Consider the following 20,442-nt stretch of genomic DNA (forward strand, 5'->3'; position numbering starts at 1 on the left):
TGAGGATATGGGCAGGACCCTTGAGAGGTGACAGCCCCTATTTGCAAGCCAGACCCTTGCTCTTGTGGCTTATTATTAAATAGGCCAGAAAGGGATAGATCAAGGGACTAGATCAAGGATTTGGCCTGTGTTAGAAGAGGTTATATTCCCCCTGAAGAAATAGAAGGTTGCAATTTGGATGTACTCCTAGACTCAGCTTTGAACCTGGAGGCTAGGTTTCTGTGGTGGTCAAAAGTCCTTTTCAGACATTTAAAGCATCTGCACTTGTTCCTTGAGATGTTTGGTTTGGCCATGTTTGGACTACTGCAACACCCTGTAGAGTCTCACTTATCCAACATTCGCTTATCCAATGTCCTGGATTATCCAACACAGTCTGCCTCCCTCCCAGATCCACAGCTGTTTCTCTGGGCAGCGAAGACTGAAACTTTTACGCATTTAATTTCCAACAATGTTGTTACTGTAAGTTCATTTTATGCAATTCTATCATTATTTGTGGTCAATTTGTTAGTAGCCAATGTTTTTGTACTCAATGTTTTCAATACATTGCGATGTTTTGGTGCTAAATTCATAAATACAGTAACTACTACATAACGTTACCATGTATTGAGCTGCTTTTTCTGTCGATTTGTTGTAAAACATGTTTTGGTGCTTAATTTGTAAAATCATAATGTAAATTTGATGTTTAATAGGCTTTTCCTTAATCCCTTTTTATTATCCAACATATTCGCTTATCCAACGTTCTGCCGGCCCATTTATGTTGGATAAGTGAGACTCTACTGTACTTAGATCTCTGGTAACCCATTACTGTTAGTTTATTCTTAACCAAGTGTATTATTTATAAGAATGCCACTTTCTCTAAAGTAATACTTACAGTATTGTTGCATATGTGCCAGTGCAATAGGTTGTCACTTTCAGTTCCTTCACTCTAATTCCACATTAGTATTCTTTCATACATTTAACATTTACAATATAACATATACCCGCAAAAAAAGAGAAACTCTCCTAGAAGTGGTTTTTAAGGTGACAAAACACTGATATATTACTTTTAAAAATCCTAGGGAAACAATTTAACTTTTATTGAAATTGTTTGAACACTTTGTTACATTAAATCTGATTCCCAAGCAGAAACCACCTTAAGGAAACCAGTGTGATTAGGAAAAGGTATGAACAAGGAAGAGTGCCTGGCCAGTCCAAGGACTGCTTCATTATGTACTGGAACTCATGTATTCCCTGCGAGCCCCTTGAGAGACAACTGAGCAGAATGAAGTGAAATCTCCATTCAAGTCTTGCCAGCAATGTAGTTTCATCACTGAGGCTCCTGGGTTACTGGAATAGTTAGCAACAGTATCCAAAGGTGACCTTTTTTGCATCTTCTTTTCACCTATTAGCAGAAAAGGAGTATGTCTCTGTGCAACCAAGGCTTTTGAGACCTGTATCTTTAAAGTAGATATACAACTCCTGGGAGGGCAGTGAAGCTGATGTTCCAGAAATTCTAGTTTGGCTTGGAATAAACCATTCTCATATGGCAAGGCCACAAGCTTCCTCCAGAAGGAAAAGGATCCCTCCTTTCTTCTATGGCCAATGAAGCAGAATTATTTTTTTTTAGAAAAGTACAGCTTTTTCCCTCTCATCATGACAATTCAGTTAGGAGGAGCTGTACCTGTGAACTAGTCCTTCCATGCTGCTCTTCCAACAGCTTTGGAAATACTGATGAGATTTCATACGATTGGTACCGAAAAAGACTTATCATGCAAAGGACAGCCACTGTCCCAAGGCTAAAGCTATAGAGATTCGTACCTTCCAGTAAAAACATGTTTCAAATCATAACAAGTCATTTTAAGTTAGGATATAGGAATCAAATATACAGGCAATTTGAAACAGCTCCAAAAATGTACACCAAAGCAACCAAGCAAACATACACAACCTTCTATCTCCACTTCATATGATGTGTGAATCTGTAGAAGAAATACCCTGCCTGCAGGAAGAACTCATTGCCAATTATTATTTCTGTGAACCTGAGTTGTGAGAGCAATAAATACAAAGGAGAGTGTTAAAATTGCAAGTTTCATGTTGAAGCTGAGGGGATTTTGTTCAGATCTGACCCCACCCTTGGAAAGCATTACGCCATTTGTAACATCTATAGAGAAGGGAGAAGAAGAATAATCATGGTTCAAACTCACTGAATGCTAGAAATCCAGCAATCACTAAATAAATTGTAAACTAGGATTGACCCTCCTTCCCCCTTTCCCTTTGAAACAGTCCCTTACAGAAGGCATTTGAAGCTAAAGTCTTCATATTTGGTTGGAAGTGTTTTGTTGTCCCGCCTCAATACATACACATGGAATTGTGAATAGGCACAACAGGAGGTTTAAACGTTCAACAAGTCCTCATCGCTGTCATCATGAAATGATGCTGTGTTTGTTGAGTTCTGTAGCTTCTGCTGGCCAAAAGCAATGCTGCCTTTGCTTTTCTTGCTGTTACTAAGCAGGTTAGCTTTATCGTTGCTTGAAAGATTAAGAGGCTTATTGTAATGAGGCCTCATTGTGCCTAAGCCTCGAGACTGAATGTCTCTAGCTGAATGGATTTTGACCTCTGGTATTGTCAAAACTTCATCCTCGCTGTCCATGTCATCCACTTGAAGGGATGTTAGGGCATCTGATTTGACTGTTTTACTAGCAATGTGGCCATTTCCTTGCCCTTCATTTCCTGACTTCTGATTTGGAGCAGCAACTTCTTCCATAAGCCATTCAGTTTCATTTTCATTCACTTCTTCTGTATTTATCTGTTATGTGGAATTAGATGGAATTAGTAAACAGCATTTTAAAAGATATCCACAGACATAGTGCAGATATTTGAAACAAACCTGACCTTGGAGAGGAACTATAACTTAATGACAGAGTACATGCTTTGCCTCAGAATAACACAGGCCCAAGGTCCAATCCTTAAAATATTTAAACTTTTAAAAAAAGTGTGCTTGATAGGAAACATCTCAATTGCAAATTCTGGAGAGCTGATGTCAATCAGTGTGCAGAGTACTGGGCCAAATGGACAAGTAGACTGACAAGATATCATCACAGCAGCTGCATTCACTTATATTACTCCTGCTGGGAACTTTCTTATAAAAAATACAGAAGTTTAGCTCAAGTGAGCCCAGTGCTGCCTCTTGGTGTCAATGCACAACTTTCAGCATCCCTCAATGTTAGCTATGATGGTTAAACCCAATGAAGGCTACAGTTCAGAAACATTTGGATTGCCATACTTTCCTCATTCCTAAGTGACCAAAGCAATTCATGTTCACTCACATTTCACTGCTCTACAAATGGAGAAAATCCTATAGGAACACATATTTTAAACATTTATGGCCTTTTTTGCAGAAACATCCTCTACCCACCCACATTTTAGATCATGGGTGAAATCCAATTTTGTGCTAGTGGTGATTGTGGACCTTTTTCCCCTCCCTGCTGTGTGTGCCATGTAGAAAACGATGCCAGATGGTCACCTGGCTCTCTCCTGGAGTCTGTTGCTCCATCAATGGTTGATTCTAAATTTCAATTAGAACTGGAATTGCCCATAAAAGTGTGGTCTGCCCATGGTATCAGTGAGTTTCTTTCTTGTTGCTGAACTGCTCTACCTTAATAATCTAGCATAAATTCCCTCATATACAATCAGCTAGACATACTGAATATTTCCCTATGCTATTAAGACATGAAGATCAGAAAAGGCTCCATAAGTTATCTCCATAAGTGAAGTGAAATAAAATAACACTCTCAACGATTAGTGTTTTGAAACAATTTAAGCTTTGTATAACAAATAATTTTGTGACAGCACCTTTAATGATAATACCAACCTACTACCTAGTTGTTTATATCTCAGGTGGCTCATTCTCACATGGAATTTTAAAGGATTTTAAACACCATTAACAATAGTGAACACAGTCCATAGGCCTATACAACAATATTTTTGATATACCTAATACACATAGAAAAAAGTTACCTTTGTATACTTATAGGAAACATTTGACGTTCTCTGACAGCAATTGGCTATCTTTTGCTTCATAGTCTCCCTGCAAAACAAAATGTCACTGTTATTATGCACTGTAACAATATTATCTGTACATCCTCTTATTCAATTGGCTCTATTGATAACTGCTAACCCAGTCCTACGGCAGATTTTACAGCAACTGTTCATATTTCTATAGTAATGCATGAAGGAAAAGTTGCAGGATCTCTGACTAAAACTAAGGAATATACAGTAGAGTCTCACTTATCCAAGCTAAACGGGCCAGCAGAAGCTTGGATAAGCTAATATCTTGGATAATAAGGAGGGATTAAGGAAAAGCCTATTAAACATCAAATTAGGTTATGATATTACAAATTAAGCACCAAAAATCATGTTATACAACAAATTTGACAGAAAAAATAGTTCAATACGCAGTAATGTTATGTTGTAATTACTGTATTTACAAATTTAGCACCAAAATATCACGATATATTAAAAACATTAACTACAAAAATGGCTTGGATAATCCAGAGGCTTGGATAAGCGAGGTTTGGATAAGTGAGACTCTGCTGTACTAAGAGCAAACTCCTTTGCTCTCCACTGCAAATCCAGCACTAAAAGTATGAAGGGAAATACTAGCAAAGGGCAAACTGACATGTTAAAAGCTGAATGAATAGGTGTGTAGGTATCTCCTATGTGATATATATGTTCCGAGAGAAAAGTGGCAGGAACACTTGAGCATGAACTGGGGCTGAAGAAGGAGGGAACATTGTTTTATAATAATAATAATAATAATAATAATAATAATAATAATAATAATAATAATAATAATAATAATTATTATTATTATTATTATTATTATTATTATTATTATTATTATTATTATATCCTGCCCCATCTCCCCAAAGGGACTCGGGGCGGCTCACAACAAGAACAAGCCCGAAACAACAACACAACATATTTGACAAAAACTTAAAACATTTCAACGATACACAAAATAAAATAATGGACAATACATTAAAATCCAAGCAGATAAAATCAGAGTAATTAAAAGCAAACCAGCGGGGACAGGTTTCATAAAGTGCTGTACCAAGTATAAAGTATCAAGTATTTTACATGCAAGGATGTTCTTAGGGATTAACTCCCTCAAAAATAATTATCTCAAAGGAAGTTAAATGTCCTACAAACTCCTCTGGCAGGACAGCTCATCTGTTCAAACATGGGAAATGTTGATTTGTGAATAAGAGATTAAGTTGCTGTAAATACAGTAGAGTCTCGCTTATCCAACCTTCACTTATCCAACTTCTGTATTATCCAATGCAGTCTGCCTCCCACCCGGATCCACAGCTGTTTCTCTAGGAAGCAACGCACAGCAGGCCTGTTGTTGTATTTTGGGTGTAAGGGTGAAATGATGAATCAAGTGTTTTTTACTGTTTGCAACTATGTATACCAGATATGTGTTCCAGCAACTTAAGTGTTAACGGAAGGCTAGTTTGAGTGATAGCCTGCAACAACCAATAAGTCATGACTTCCAGTGGGAGAGGACGTTGGTCATTTCTGCTGTGGAATGTGCTCTTATCAGCAGTGTCTGTGTGCTTGGCTGATCGGCAAGGAGAAAGCATGTCTGCTATGAGCATGGACTCTGCAACTTGTAAATATCTTGTATATATGGAATAAAGTCTAGGAAGCGCTGCGTTCAGCTGATTAACGACTGTTGGTGTCGTTTGTCAGTACTGCTTCTTCGGATGGGCAAGCAGTCTGACCGAGGATGAATTGGTGAGAGTCAATGGATCACCAATAAATCAGGGTGCTGCGGAGCTGATGTTTTTTAAAACCCCACACCCTGACAAGGCCAACACGCCCAACAACAACACAAGTGCAGCCACGCTCCCAAACAAATGGTAGACTGGTTGTTAAACATGATGTTTTGGTGCTTAATTTGTAAAATCATAACATAATTTGATGTTTAATAGGCTTTTCCTTAATCCCTCATTATCCAACATTTTTGCTTATCCAACATTCTGCTGGCCCATTTATGTTGGATAATGCACTCACCAACCTTGTGGCTCGGAGGTACAGTAAACTTAGTCTTTGATGGTTTGGAAACAGTGAATGAACAAGATGGGCAGAAGAGACCAAGAACTCACAGAGCCTCTGTAATCTTTTCCAACTTACCTCCTTTCCTTTTTGTAAAGTAACATGATTATGAGGCACACTGTAAGAACCACCAGGAGGAAACTCAGTAATGCACCAACTGCTTGGCTTCTTCCTGAGAGGCCTTTATAAGAATGGTCTTCCACATATGTTTTGTCATTTGTAGTCTCTGAGGTTCTGTAGATGATACAGAAAAAAATACTGTTTATAACTAAAGAACTGGTCGATTGAGTACTATCTTTATTTGGAAACCACTTGTCAATTATGATACTTGTTTAAAAGATTGCTACTAACTAATTCATTAAATAGTGATTAAAGAATTACTATGGACACATTTATTATTAAATTAAATTACTCCAGTGTGGCCTTCTGTGACAAGCCCACCCTCTGCCATCCAAAAGGTAAGAAAGCTCAGGCCTTCCTGTTCAGAAAGGCACACTTACACCAACGGGCACACTGCTGAAGTGTACCAGGTAAAGAGGTATTGGCAATCGGAGGACTCATGAAGGAATTCAGGGATGCCTTCTCTGGCCTGCTCACTGCAGTGGAAGAAAATGGTTGAGGACACAAATTTGGTTGGATCTCTGCCACATTTGGAGTCAGAGGAAAACACGACATCAAGATCATCATCTATGAAGAGAGGAAAGATTGGCATGATTTCACCAGAAACTGCAACATTTCATTTCCCCCACTGCCAATACCAAGAGCTATAAACAGAAGATAATATCATGTAATTGCAACTACTAGGATGAACCCTTCAAGTCCAGTATTATCTAAATATTTTTAAATTGTTCCTTACTTTACAGGGAAGTAACTTTGGGCTCTAGCCTGCCTATCAGTTAACGAAATGTTTTCCAAAGTGCATCAACATATGCCCTAAAGAGAATACATCCTGCATAAAATATATACGTGTAACTGGGCAGGTCACACTCTCTTGAGCCTTAAAGGAAGGTAAAGGCAAACCTTCTCTGAAGAAAGCTTGCCAAGGAAAACCCAACTGCAGGTTGGGCTTAGAAATGACTTGAAGGCACATAATTTAAGTGATTACAGCTGTAGTCCATTTCTGTATGCAGGCTCCTTGGAGAGCAAGGAAATAATGAGCCATTTAAAAGTAGAAACATGGAAATAGAAATGGAGAAAAAGCAAAAGAAAAACACTTCATACTGTGGTATCCAACTGCACTTGTTATAGTAAAAATTGTCAGACCAAATGCGTATTTACCTTGAATGTAATATTTTGCCTTGTCGGAAGATCCAATTCTCCGTTTGCGGGATTCTGATTTTTTAACCTGGCATATGTTCGCTCCCAAGCATTCCTCATTCTTTGAGTGAGTGATAGAAGAAAGTTGAATCTCATAAATGTAGATATCACCATTTGCTCTGATATCACCAGAGGCATTGTATAATCTGAACCAGAGCAGATTTAAATCAAATTAAAATACAAATGTAAGCACCGTCAGTATCAAGATAAAAGATATTAGTATAAGATTCAGCATCCATTCTTATTTACAGTTCATAAGAATTTTCTATCCAAGGAGGTTTGTGCAGCTTTACAATTTTCAAGCCCAGTTCCATCTAACAGGGGAGAACAACATCTGTTCAATTAATCTGTGCTTGTACATGTTGCTTTCTGCAAAACTTTATTCCAGCCCCAACAATCTATTGGAGTTTGAAAGCCTAAGGGCAAGCTCAGAATCCTGTGTTTTCCTGTGTGTTGTGAAATTGAGGGAGGTACAGTGGATTATAGTCATTATCTAAATCTTCTAAATGGCAGGCAGTGGCAACCATATTTTGCTTGATTTTTCCCAGTCTTTTCAGAGAGAGTGTCCTGGAGTAATTTAGCCCTTCCTTTTCTATTGGTTTTATTATATAGACTTTGGGAGAGACTACTTACTTGTAATAGATATCACCCAAACTGAAATTTGCCCCAGTCACTGGATTTATCACTGTGCCATTCTTTATAGTCACTTCTTGAGGTTTCACTGCACAAGCTGCCCGTGTTTCCCAGGTGATGTAATAGGCACAATTTTCTTCATCAATCCTAATAAGAAAAATTTCAAAAGAGAGCTACAATTTGGAAACAATAAATGCCAGAAGGGGAAGAAACCAGGAGACTCAAAAGCAACACCACCACCCCAGAAAAAAAGATTGTATCACCATCTTTATTTTTGTCTGAGGTTAGGTAACAGAGTTATCAGTGTCACCCTTTTTTAAAAACCCATCAAAATCTACTGTCTATTCCAGAGAGAAATTTAAAAAGGAATTATTCAGCCTGAGAGGACTACATTATACCAGTAGACAGCAAAATGACAGAGTAAACAAAACAACACTTGATAGTGAAGGGACCAAGACAGAACTGACACAAGACACAACTACCAACATGTCATAACAACATGCCTGGATGGAAAGAACTGTCCAAGAGATGACTTTAGAGAGAATGTTTAAAAGATGAGGTTTACACATACTCTGCAGCATATTAGGAGTGTAACTAGCTGCAGAGAGGTATTCAAGGTATTAAGATTAAGATTATGAATTTCTATTTATCTTGCTTTTCTCCCCAATATTAGCAACCAAGGTGGCTTGCAAAACTAAAATATATACAATGAAAGCAAAGTAAAAGTATGTACACTATTATTATACTTTAATTCAGCTATTCCTAAAAATTAAATTCCCTTTAATACAGATTGATTAAAAACAGAAAAACAGCACACCATGAAAAACCCTCAGTGTCACTTCCTAGAAATATAAAGATACAGTAGTCCTATTACACAGAATAAAACAATGCTAACAGACAAATTATAATCCTTACAGGCGCATGAGTAATACACAAATACAAACTATTTATAGCATTACATCAAACATTATATTTGTGATGACTCATGGGCCATGTAGTCCCGTTCCTAGTACTGTTGTGAATGATGAAGAGGAAAACTTGGGTTTTCCACCATTTCAGCCAGAAAAGGAACTATCCCAGCCAGAAATTGAGCCTTTGCACCTGCAAGAGATTTGTCTTCCAGAAGTCTGTCAAACAAGCCCCGAGCCAAAATCTCCCCCGTTTTCTCGCCATGATTTTTGTAAACAACAGAGGGGAGTTCAACAGGCGTCTCGCAGGAGTGCTAGGATAGCTGCTAAGCATTCAGCTGATTAAGCCTGCTTTCCATGGGAAACTTTAAGGAGTCATGCATCTGGACTCAGAGAATAGCTTTCGTTTCTGGTTCTCCAGAGAACTGCTCTTTGGCGGGAAAACTAGACCCTATTTAGGTGTTTTGCCCACGGAGGGATCTTGCGGAGTCAATTCGTCAGCTACCGGAGCAGCGTGTGTGGACAGCTACTCCTGCTTTCAAGCCTTTGTTCCTGTTCCAAGCCTTCGTTCTCAGCCTTGTTTTCTCCCCGGATCTTGCCTTGTTTCCAGGACCTCGCCAAGTAATTACCACGGATCTTGTTCTTGCTCCTCGTTTCCTTGTTGCCTTGAATCAAGCTTTGTGTGCCAAGAATCAAGTTATTTCCTAGCCTTGCTCAAGTTCATGGACTAAAGGACCTTGTCATCTCCCCTCACTTGCTTGGCAAGTGAGAGTTTCGGTTATTGGATTACAACTTTGGACCTTAATATTTCATATTGGACATTGCTTTTTTGGACTAATTTTGACCTTTCCTGAAAGGTCTACTTCTGGACTATTTCCTATACTTGTTTTTATTAACTTTATATATTTCCTTAATAAAGATATTAGATAGAATCTGGCCTCTGTGTATGGTTATTGGTGCTCTGCAGCCTGGGTCGTGACAGTTTGACTCCGCCACCCTAAGCACCAATTAACCTAGGCCAGAATGTCTACCGGAGCCGGACCGGGGGCCCAACCACTCAGTTACACCATCGACAAGGATGAAGTGGACCGCATCCGTGATAAGCTCAATGCGCAGGAGGGAGAAATAAGGGGATTGAAGGAACGCGGAATCCGTCTCCCGGCCCTGGCGCTGCCAACCAAGTTTACTGGAGAAGCTTCTAAGGTTCATGTTTTCCGTCGCCAATGCCAGGCTTATCTAGAGGCCCGTAATGCCGAGTTTCCCCAAGAAGACATCAAGGTGGCGTGGATCTACAGTCTCCTAGACGGGCCAGCGGCCAACTGGGCGACGGCACTGTTCGACCAAGACTCCCCACATCTAAGATCAGCGCAACAATTCTTGGATCACATTAAGGCGACTTGGGGGATTGAGGACAATTTGGAGGCAGCCGGCCACAAACTCCGGCGCCTCTCCCAAGGGGACAGACCCATGTCCCAGTACATAGCCGAGTTCCGAGTGTTGGCCCATAACACCGGATGGAACGATATAGCCCTCAGAGGACAATTTCGGGAGGGTCTCAACATCGAGATGCTGGAGGAAATCTCCAAGGTGGATCCTCCACACTCTCTTGAAGCACTCATTGATCAATGTTTACGAGCTGAAGTCATGATTGCCAACAGAAGACAATGGATCCGAGGCCAGAGCGGTAGGACCGGAGCGAGACCTCCCGCTCCCACCGGCGTCCAGCCGCGCCCAGTGTGGAGACCCCCGCCACCAGCCCCATACCCCAGAGGAAGCGAGGAGGTGCCGATGCAGTTGGGCAATGTGCGCCCCAGATTAGATGCCGCCGAGAAGGCCCGTCGCCAACGCCTAAATCTCTGCTGGTACTGCGGAAACGGGGGCCACTTTGCCAGAGAGTGTCCAGCCAAAGGGAAGCCCGCCGCTCGTCTGGCGGCGGCGTCCTCCACGGAGACGAAGACGTCTGAGGCGGCTGGCGCACAGCCGGCGGGGGAAGCCAGCGACCGGGCGTAGAGAGGCTCGCCAACCCGGTCAAAAAACCCACTCAAGAGCCGCCAACCGGGGTCCTATTTCTTCTAGTGGTCACCTTGTGGTCAGTAAAAAAAGGACCCGTCATGGTCCATGCCATGATAGACTCAGGAGCCACAAACAACTTCATTGACAGAGAGTATGCCGACTCTCTGGGATTACAATATCACGACTTCAAGAACGCCCGTGTGGTGCAAGCCATCGATGGCCGCCCCCTCAAGACAGGTCCAGTAAGCCAGTGGTCGGAACCCACCAGAATGTGGATAAGGGAACACATGGAAGAGATTTCCTTCTTTGTTACCGAGGTTCCCCACTTCCCTGTGATTTTGGGAATTCCATGGCTGACACTCCACGACCCAAGCATCTCCTGGTCCAACAGAGAACTGCAGTTTGCTTCAAAATATTGCCAAAACCATTGCCTTGTAGCCAAGGTATGCCATGCCACAGACGCTGAACCCATCATCACCTTGCCCAAGAAGTACTCGGAATATTGGGATGTATTCAATGAAAAAGAAGCCGAGAGACTACCCCCACATAGACCTTATGACTGTGCCATTGACTTGGTGGAGGGGGCCCCGATTCCGCGAGGACACCTCTACTCCCTGACTGAACCAGAGCAAGAAGCTCTCAGGGAGTTCTTAGAGACAAACCTCCGCAAGGGGTTTATCAGACCCTCTCAATCCCCAGCCGCTTCCCCAGTGATGTTTGTGAAAAAGAAGTCAGGGGACCTACGCTTGGTGGTGGACTATAGAGCATTGAACAATATCACTAAACGAAACCGGTATCCCCTGCCTTTGATCTCAGACCTCTTAGACCGGCTTCGAGGGGCTAAAGTTTACACCAAACTGGATCTTCGAGGAGCTTATAATCTAGTTCGCATCAGGGAAGGGGACGAGTGGAAGACTGCCTTCCAGACAAAATTCGGTTTATTCGAAACCCTGGTTATGAATTTCGGTTTATGTGGAGCTCCCGCAACGTTCCAGCATTTTGTCAACGATATCTTTCAGGATTATCTAGATCGGTTCCTGATTATCTACCTGGACGATTTTTTGGTGTTTTCTAATTCACAATCAGAACATGAGAATCACGTCAGAATGGTGTTACAACGATTGCGGGACCACGGACTTTATGCCAAGTTGGAAAAATGCGCTTTTGATCTGCAAGAGGTAGATTTCCTGGGATATCGTGTCTCGCCACTAGGGCTCACCATGGACCCGGCAAAGGTCACAGCAGTATTGGAATGGCGGGCGCCAACCAACAAGAAAGAGGTGCAACGATTCTTGGGGTTCGCGAACTACTACCGCAAGTTCATTCCAGACTTTGCCCGCTGGTCTGACCCAATCACCAGCTGCATCCGTGGGAAACAGCCTTTCCGCTGGACAGATCAAGCAGAGAAAGGGTTCCGGCAACTAAAGAAATTATTCACGTCCCAGCCAATCCTTCAGCATCCAGACCCTGAAACCCCTTTCGTCGTGCAGGCGGACGCCTCCGATGTGGCGATTGGGGCTGTACTCCTACAACCAGTGGGAGATCATCTCCATCCTTGTGCCTTTTATTCCCGTCAATTGACCGCACCAGAGAGAAATTACACTATTTGGGAAAAGGAACTTTTGGCCATAAAGGCAGCCTTTGAAACTTGGAGACATTGGTTAGAAGGGGCCAAATTTCCCATTGAAGTACATACTGATCATCGGAATCTAGAGCATCTAAGAACTGCCCGCAAGCTAAATCAGAGGCAACAACGCTGGGCTTTATTCTTTGAACGTTTTAACTTCCAAATTCATTATGTAACCCCAGCCCAGACCAAGCAAGCAGATGCCCTGTCACGGAAACCGGAATACGCTGCAGGGCGCAAGGAGACCTCTGAGTCCCAGCTGCTACAACCCGAGAACTTTGCCACGCTCACAGTGGGAAACACCAAATCCACTCCCATTGAATCAACTCCCTCTACTCCAGGGCCCCTTTGTGTTCAGGAAATCAGGGCTAGTCAGCAAGCAGATGCTTGGGCACAAGACCAACTTCGCCAAGGGCTACGTTTTCCCTTTTCGCTCAAGGATGGGCTACTTTGCTATAGAAATCATGTTTACATCCCCCCAGGACCGGGCAGGGAAAAAGCACTCCGTCTGTGTCATGACTGCAAGCCAGCAGGGCATTTCGGACTATTCAAAACCATGCATTTGATCCTAAGAGACTTCTGGTGGCCCAAGATCCGCAAGGATGTGGAGAAATATGTCAACACCTGCCCAGTATGCCAGCGCTCCAAGACAAGAAGGGAAAGACCCTCAGGGCTTCTACATCCCCTCCCTACCCCATCCCACCCATGGGAAATAATCTCTGCGGATTTTATCACTGATCTACCACCTTCCTGTGGATTCACCACGATCCTAGTGGTGGTGGACCTTTTTACCAAGTTAGCCCATTTCATTCCCTGTGATGGCCTTCCCACGGCCAAAGAGACTGCAGATCTATTCCTTCAACATGTTTTCAGATTACATGGATTGCCCAAGAGTTTGGTCACAGACCGTGGGTCCCAATTCACCTCTCGTTTCTGGAAAGCACTACAAAAACTATTGGGCATAGACTCTCGTTTATCTTCGGCTCACCATCCCCAAACGGATGGGCAAACTGAGCGCACCAATGCCACTTTGGAACAATACCTTCGCTGTTATGTGAACTACCAGCAGGACAATTGGGTTTCCCTGTTACCGCTGTCAGAGTTTGCCTACAACAATGGGGTCCAGGCTTCTACTAAAGAAACCCCGTTCTTTGCAAACTACGGCTTCCATCCACGTTTCTTTCCTCCTGTCATTGAAACCTCAGAAGTTCCCGCAGCAGAGGACTGGCTGCAGGAACTCACAGCGGTGCAACAACTTTTGCTCCAGCAACTGGACCAAGCCAAGGAGGACTATAAACGCCACGCTGACAAACATCGCCAGCCGGGCCCCGAAATCAAGGTAGGAGACCGGGTTCTTCTGTCCACTCGCTTTTTGCCCTCCCATTGCCCTTGCCGGAAATTAGATGCCCGTTTCATTGGGCCCTACCCAGTGGTGGCGCAACTTAACCCCGTGACTTTCAAACTCCAACTTCCGCGCTCTATGCGCATTCATCCAGTGTTTCATCGTTCTCTGCTCCTTCCGGCGGAAGGTGTGCGCCCTGATGCAGACCGTCCGGCCCCCCCTCCTGTTTTGGTGGATGGGGAGGAGGAATTCGAGGTTCAGGACATTTTGGATTCTCGCTTTCACCGCCGCCGTCTACAATATCTCATTGACTGGGTGGGTTTTGGCCCCGAGGAACGTTCTTGGGAAGACGCTTCCACAGTCCATGCCCCCGATTTAACCCGCCGCTTCCATCTGACCTATCCCGCCAAGCCGCGGCCTCGCGCCTCGGGGAGAGAGCCCTATTTTGAGAGGGGGCTTGAGGAGGGGGATAGTGTGATGACTCATGGGCCATGTAGTCCCGTTCCTAGTACTGTTGTGAATGATGAAGAGGAAAACTTGGGTTTTCCACCATTTCAGCCAGAAAAGGAACTATCCCAGCCAGAAATTGAGCCTTTGCACCTGCAAGAGATTTGTCTTCCAGAAGTCTGTCAAACAAGCCCCGAGCCAAAATCTCCCCCGTTTTCTCGCCATGATTTTTGTAAACAACAGAGGGGAGTTCAACAGGCGTCTCGCAGGAGTGCTAGGATAGCTGCTAAGCATTCAGCTGATTAAGCCTGCTTTCCATGGGAAACTTTAAGGAGTCATGCATCTGGACTCAGAGAATAGCTTTCGTTTCTGGTTCTCCAGAGAACTGCTCTTTGGCGGGAAAACTAGACCCTATTTAGGTGTTTTGCCCACGGAGGGATCTTGCGGAGTCAATTCGTCAGCTACCGGAGCAGCGTGTGTGGACAGCTACTCCTGCTTTCAAGCCTTTGTTCCTGTTCCAAGCCTTCGTTCTCAGCCTTGTTTTCTCCCCGGATCTTGCCTTGTTTCCAGGACCTCGCCAAGTAATTACCACGGATCTTGTTCTTGCTCCTCGTTTCCTTGTTGCCTTGAATCAAGCTTTGTGTGCCAAGAATCAAGTTATTTCCTAGCCTTGCTCAAGTTCATGGACTAAAGGACCTTGTCATCTCCCCTCACTTGCTTGGCAAGTGAGAGTTTCGGTTATTGGATTACAACTTTGGACCTTAATATTTCATATTGGACATTGCTTTTTTGGACTAATTTTGACCTTTCCTGAAAGGTCTACTTCTGGACTATTTCCTATACTTGTTTTTATTAACTTTATATATTTCCTTAATAAAGATATTAGATAGAATCTGGCCTCTGTGTATGGTTATTGGTGCTCTGCAGCCTGGGTCGTGACAATATTCATGTTTGTATGTTTTTTCAGTAACAATTAAGTCTGTTCAATAACTGAGTACAACACTTTAAATTCCAGTATTGTCCCACGTAGATAATCCTTGTTGTTTCTGCATTCTTTTGTTCTACATTCCTTTATGGTTTATATTCCTTTTGCGCATCTCCAAAACATTAATTTACATGGGACTATGATAAAGTTATCTAAAGTGTGAACCACAGTACATAGTTGTTTACTCCATTGACCAAGCATTTCTAAGACGTTTATCTACGCCTGTAAGGATTATAATTTGTCTGTTAGCATTGTTTTATTCTGTGTAATAGGACTACTGTATCTTTCTACTTCTTATAGATTTCTGTGTACTTTAGTGTTCACTTCCTAGAAAGCCATGAAATGATGACAAATCCCAAAATCTAGGAGCAGCTAGTCCTCTTTCATGTTCCCACCAAGCACATCTAGGAAGGTAGTGGGACTGAAGATCTCAATGCCTGGCAGGCGCTTATAGGGATGTACTCTGATTTGGTAAGTAATTGCAGTAACTATCCAAGAGATCCAGGATTATCAATAATCAGCTCAGAAAAACTGAAGTAGAGGGGCACTGCGAATTCCTAACTCCTCTCCAAATACTTCTGCTTGAAAATTGTTTCCAGTTCCCCAGCTATCTGAGGGATGCAGAGAAAGGAAATGTGCTTTATCAGCAGAGCTAGAAATATACTTATGCTTACCTATCAAATCTTGGCATGCCAACTGTTTTTGCACATTTGAGCTCTATGACAGTTGTTGCCTTCTTCCCCCTCTGTTGACATTCATGACCATTGGAGTAACTGACAAGGACTTTATCATCTGAAACAAAATGAACAACAAAAGAAGCCCTTGAATTCAGAGGTTCTCACTGGTGGAATACGTACATTTGCTGCAATGCAAAATTAGTCTAGATTGGATGCAGAGTTTTAAAAATAATTTTAAGAACTATTCCTCACTCATCCTCCTGAGAGTGTGATATATTTTGTACCAAGCCAGCATGCTATGGATTATTCATCTATGCCATTTTCAACATGTTACCATTCTAAGTGCAATTTTCAGTTTTTGTGTTTTACTTCTAGCAAAAAAAGTATTCAAAAATACAACTACAATTTTCATACATTCTCTGTTATTATAGCAATAATACCTAGCATAATTACTATTTTCAACTGTTGTTTTAATTCCAACAATACTAACTGAAACGTTTATGCCCTTATAACATACCATAAGTGATAACTTTAATAACAGATTAGACATATCAGTGTCCTTCTAAATTATGTTCGCAAAAAAATAGTAAGCAAAGCTTGAAAACCAAAGAAAAAGAAAGAAAAAAGGAGAGACCAAAATGTTAAACCATGTGAACCATCACCAACGCCCTGACACTAGTATCCATCCCTTCTGACCTTATTCCCTTCAGAAAACCTGACTGGTACTGTCCCTTCTCAGACCAATATTTTAAAGTATATCATGTGATGTTACATTATTCAACTTATGTCTCAGCTTTATTTCCAATATGAGATGCAAAGCTGAATGATCACTGTGTGTGGTGAATTCATCTTTTTATCTTATGAAAGGATTAATCAGTTCCTTCAGCAATGTTTAATATTTTGGGAAGAAGTTGGGCTTTTCAACCATTACTGGAAACCCTGCACAAACCTTACATGTTTTGCTATAAATCCTAAGGATGTGGATTTCCCCTCATGCTCCATGTTAAAGTTTGTGCAGGGTTTCCAGTAATGGAAATACACATCCTTAGGATTTATAGCAAAACATGTAACAGTTCAAACACAACTGGACTGCACTTATGGATGTAATGAATTCAGGTTAAGGAGGCAATTAGAAGTCTATTTTAAGTCGACCAAGTGCAATGAAATATGAATTTTAACATAGTTTTTAAAATTAAAGATAAAGTTAATAAAATACACTTTACATGGAAGATTTTCTACAGATAATCACGGAAAAGTCATTTATTTATTTATTTATTTATTTATGGTATTTCTACCCCGCCTTTCTCCCCTAGGGGATTCAGGGCGGCTTTTATTGTGTTCCCTTTCCCATTGCAAAAAAGAGCTTCAAAAGAGTCAATATACCTGTCACATTCAGTTTCTGAGTATGCACTAATCCCAGAACCTGCACAGCTCCATTTGGATTTTTTCGGCAAACGCTTGCCTGTTCAGGGCAGCCTGTGGGCCCTTCGTGGACTCTCTGACAGAGATTCATGTAGTAACTATCAACAAGAGAAAAAAGGAAAGATTCAACACAACACTGCAAAATGAACAGGGCCCATATAAATATAATATATTCATATGAACAAATAGTTGCTTACCTGTAACTGTGGTTCTCTGAGTGGTCATCTGTGAAATCCGCACATGTGGTAGTTAGTTGCACATGTGCAGCTAATTCGGAACCTTTAACAGCTGTTTTCAATTAGAGGGCTATGGCCCCCGCCCCTCCTCCCCAGAGGGTATATATATGGCATGCTTGGGCCATAGCCTTAGTTCCTCCGCCGTGTAATGGCAGAGTCCCCAGGCATGACAACCAGCGGGGAGGAAGGGCGGGGATGTGCGGATTTCACAGATGACCACTCAGAGAACCACAGTTACAGGTAAGCAACTATTTGTTCTCTAACGTGGTCTCTGTGAAAACCGCACATGTGGTAGATTAACAAGCTACTCACCGAGGCAGGTGGGTGTCATGCCACCGCTGAAAAAAGGACTGCTCTTCCGAAGGCTGCATGGCGTTTCGATAGAATGTCCAGTTTGTAGTGTTTAACAAATGTTAATGGTGTGGACCAAATTGCTGCTTTGCATATGTCCTCCAAAGGGACACCATGGTTGAAGGCTATCGAAGTTGCCACTGCTCGTGTAGAATGCCCTTTGATATGCATGGGGGGGGGGGGTCCTTCCCCGCAATCTGGTAGGCTAGACGGATGGTGGCAACCACCCATCCCGAGAGTCGTTGTGGAGATACAGGGGAGCCTCTAGTGTCCTTACGGTATTTGAGAAATAGTTTGGGTGAAGAACGAAAAGATTTGGTTCTGTTTAGGTAAAAGGAAAGTGCTCTCCGTACGTCCAAAAGATGAAGGGAGCGTTCTAATGGTGTGGTCGGTGTTTGAAAAAAGGCTGGTAAAATAATATCCTGTGAGATGTGAAAAAGAGATGCTCTCTTGGGTAGGAAGGATAAATCAAGTCTCATTACTATTTTATCTGGGTGAAAGCGGATATAGGGTTCATCTGAACGGAGAGCACAGAGTTCGCTGGCCCTACGACCCGAAGTTACAGCTACGAGAAAGACTGTTTTCCACGTGACATATGAGAGATCTACTGTTGCCATTGGCTCGAAAGGCGGTTTCATGAGTGCGGAGAGCACAAGGTCAAGATGCCATGCTGGTCGTGGAGGGGCATGGGGAGGGTTGATATTTTTGAAGCCTTGCAGAAAAAGCTGTACCATGGGGTCTTGGAAGCAAGAAGAGTGACCATGTCGTCTTCTGTATGCGGTGATTGTGGCAAGGTAGCAGCGGATGGATGAGAGTGAGAGGCCAGCGGCTGCGAGGGAGGCGAGGTATTCCAAGAGGACAGAGGTAGGTGCTAATAATGGGTCTGCTCCATGAAGGTGGGCGAAGGAAGAGAATTTCAGCAAATCGACTCATAGGAGCGTCGGGTAGATGGCCTATGAGCTGCATGTATAATGTCCATTACTGCTTGAGAGAGAGGTCTCCGTGTATCCTCCAAGCTGTGAGGCGGAGGCGATCTATGTCTGGGTGGCGTAAACGACCTTGGTTGGCTGTGAGGAGGTCTGGGCAACGTGGAAGAGTGACATAGTTGCCCTTTGCCATGGTTGACAGAAGCGGAAACCAAGGTTGGCGGGCCCACCAAGGATACAGTTGGCTTTGTCGCTGTATACCTTGGCGATCACCTTGATGAGAAGAGGTACCGGGGGAAAGATGTAGAGGAAGGGACCGTTCCAATTGAAAAGGAAAGCATCGCCCAAACAGTTTGTCAGGTTTGGTGGGGATGCCCGGGCACAGTAAAGACGGCATTTGGTGTTGAGTGATGTTGCAAAAAGGTCGATTTGAGGTTAGCCCCATTTGTTGAATAGCTGTAGAGCTTGGGTGAGATGAAGGGACCACTCGTGCGTAGCTAGTGTGGCCCTGCTGAGATGGTCGGCCAAGATGTTCTGTTGGCCCGGTAGATGTATGGCTATGAGAAAGATGTTGTGATCGATGCACCAGTCCCAGATTGCTAGTGTGATGGCCAGGAAGGTCTTGGACCGGGTACCTCCTTGTTTGTTGATGTACCACATCACCGTTGTGTTGTCGGTGCAGACTTGAACTGTAGTATTGGATAGTATGTCCTGAAACACCCGCAAGCCCTTGAAGAGGGCCAAGAGTTTGAGGACATTGATGTGGTGTGTTATTTCTGTAGAGGTCCAATGGCCGTGGGTTGCAAGGTTTCCCGAGAATGTTCCCCATCCAGTGAGGGAGGCATCTGTTGTGATGGTGGTGGATAGGTCGCTTGGGCGGAATGGAACGCCCACGCAAATGTTGTTGCGATGAGTCCACCATTGAAGGGAGTGGCGGATGTGACTTGGGAGTGAAAGTCTGGTGTGTGGAGAGTCCTTTACGGGGTCGAAGGTCTTGATAAACCAGGCCTGAAGCGGACGCATCCTTAGGCGGGCATATGGAGTGACTGCCATTGTGGAGGCCATGTGGCCTAGAATGGTTTGTATGTCCTTGGCTGAAGAGAAAGGGTGGTGAAGAATGAGGAGGAGAGATGTGCGTAGAGCACGAAAACGGTCTTCTGGGAGTTGAGCTGTGCACGTGGTGGAGTCTAGTAACATGCCGATAAAACGGATCTGTTGAGTTGGCTGAAGGTGGGATTTCTTGAAGTTGACTACGATTCTGGAGAAGGGAAAGGGTAGTGTCAATATTGTGAAGGAGGGATTGTCGTGACCTCCCAATTAGAAGCCAATCATCCAGGTAGGGGTAAAGAGTGACTCCTTGCAGGCGGAGGTGGGCTACTACTGCCGCCATGCATTTAGTAAAAACACGGGAGGCTGTAGAAATACCGAAAGGTAAAACACGAAAACAAAAAGCTTGGTCACC

The 20,442-nt window shown here is 43.1% G+C and overlaps 1 protein-coding gene across 1 annotated transcript in view; it reads right to left on the reverse strand.

Annotated features, from left to right (window-relative positions):
• Positions 1 to 1,052: 1,052 nt before the first annotated feature.
• igf2r (insulin like growth factor 2 receptor) overlaps positions 1,053 to 20,442 on the reverse strand; it is a 100,652-nt gene continuing 81,262 nt past the window's right edge. Inside the window, exons 41-48 of the mRNA XM_062976611.1 lie at positions 17,429 to 17,565; positions 16,043 to 16,160; positions 8,047 to 8,193; positions 7,375 to 7,559; positions 6,597 to 6,783; positions 6,175 to 6,330; positions 3,994 to 4,063; positions 1,053 to 2,782 (exon numbers count right to left, since the gene is read on the reverse strand). Of these exons, the coding sequence (XP_062832681.1) occupies positions 2,369 to 2,782; positions 3,994 to 4,063; positions 6,175 to 6,330; positions 6,597 to 6,783; positions 7,375 to 7,559; positions 8,047 to 8,193; positions 16,043 to 16,160; positions 17,429 to 17,565 (1,414 nt within the window). The 3' untranslated portion in view covers positions 1,053 to 2,368. The remainder of the gene's footprint in view (positions 2,783 to 3,993; positions 4,064 to 6,174; positions 6,331 to 6,596; positions 6,784 to 7,374; positions 7,560 to 8,046; positions 8,194 to 16,042; positions 16,161 to 17,428; positions 17,566 to 20,442) is intronic.

The sequence above is a fragment of the Anolis carolinensis genome, chromosome 1 (genome assembly GCF_035594765.1).
Source record: "Anolis carolinensis isolate JA03-04 chromosome 1, rAnoCar3.1.pri, whole genome shotgun sequence".
In the NCBI taxonomy this organism is placed as follows: Eukaryota; Metazoa; Chordata; class Lepidosauria; order Squamata; family Dactyloidae; genus Anolis; species Anolis carolinensis.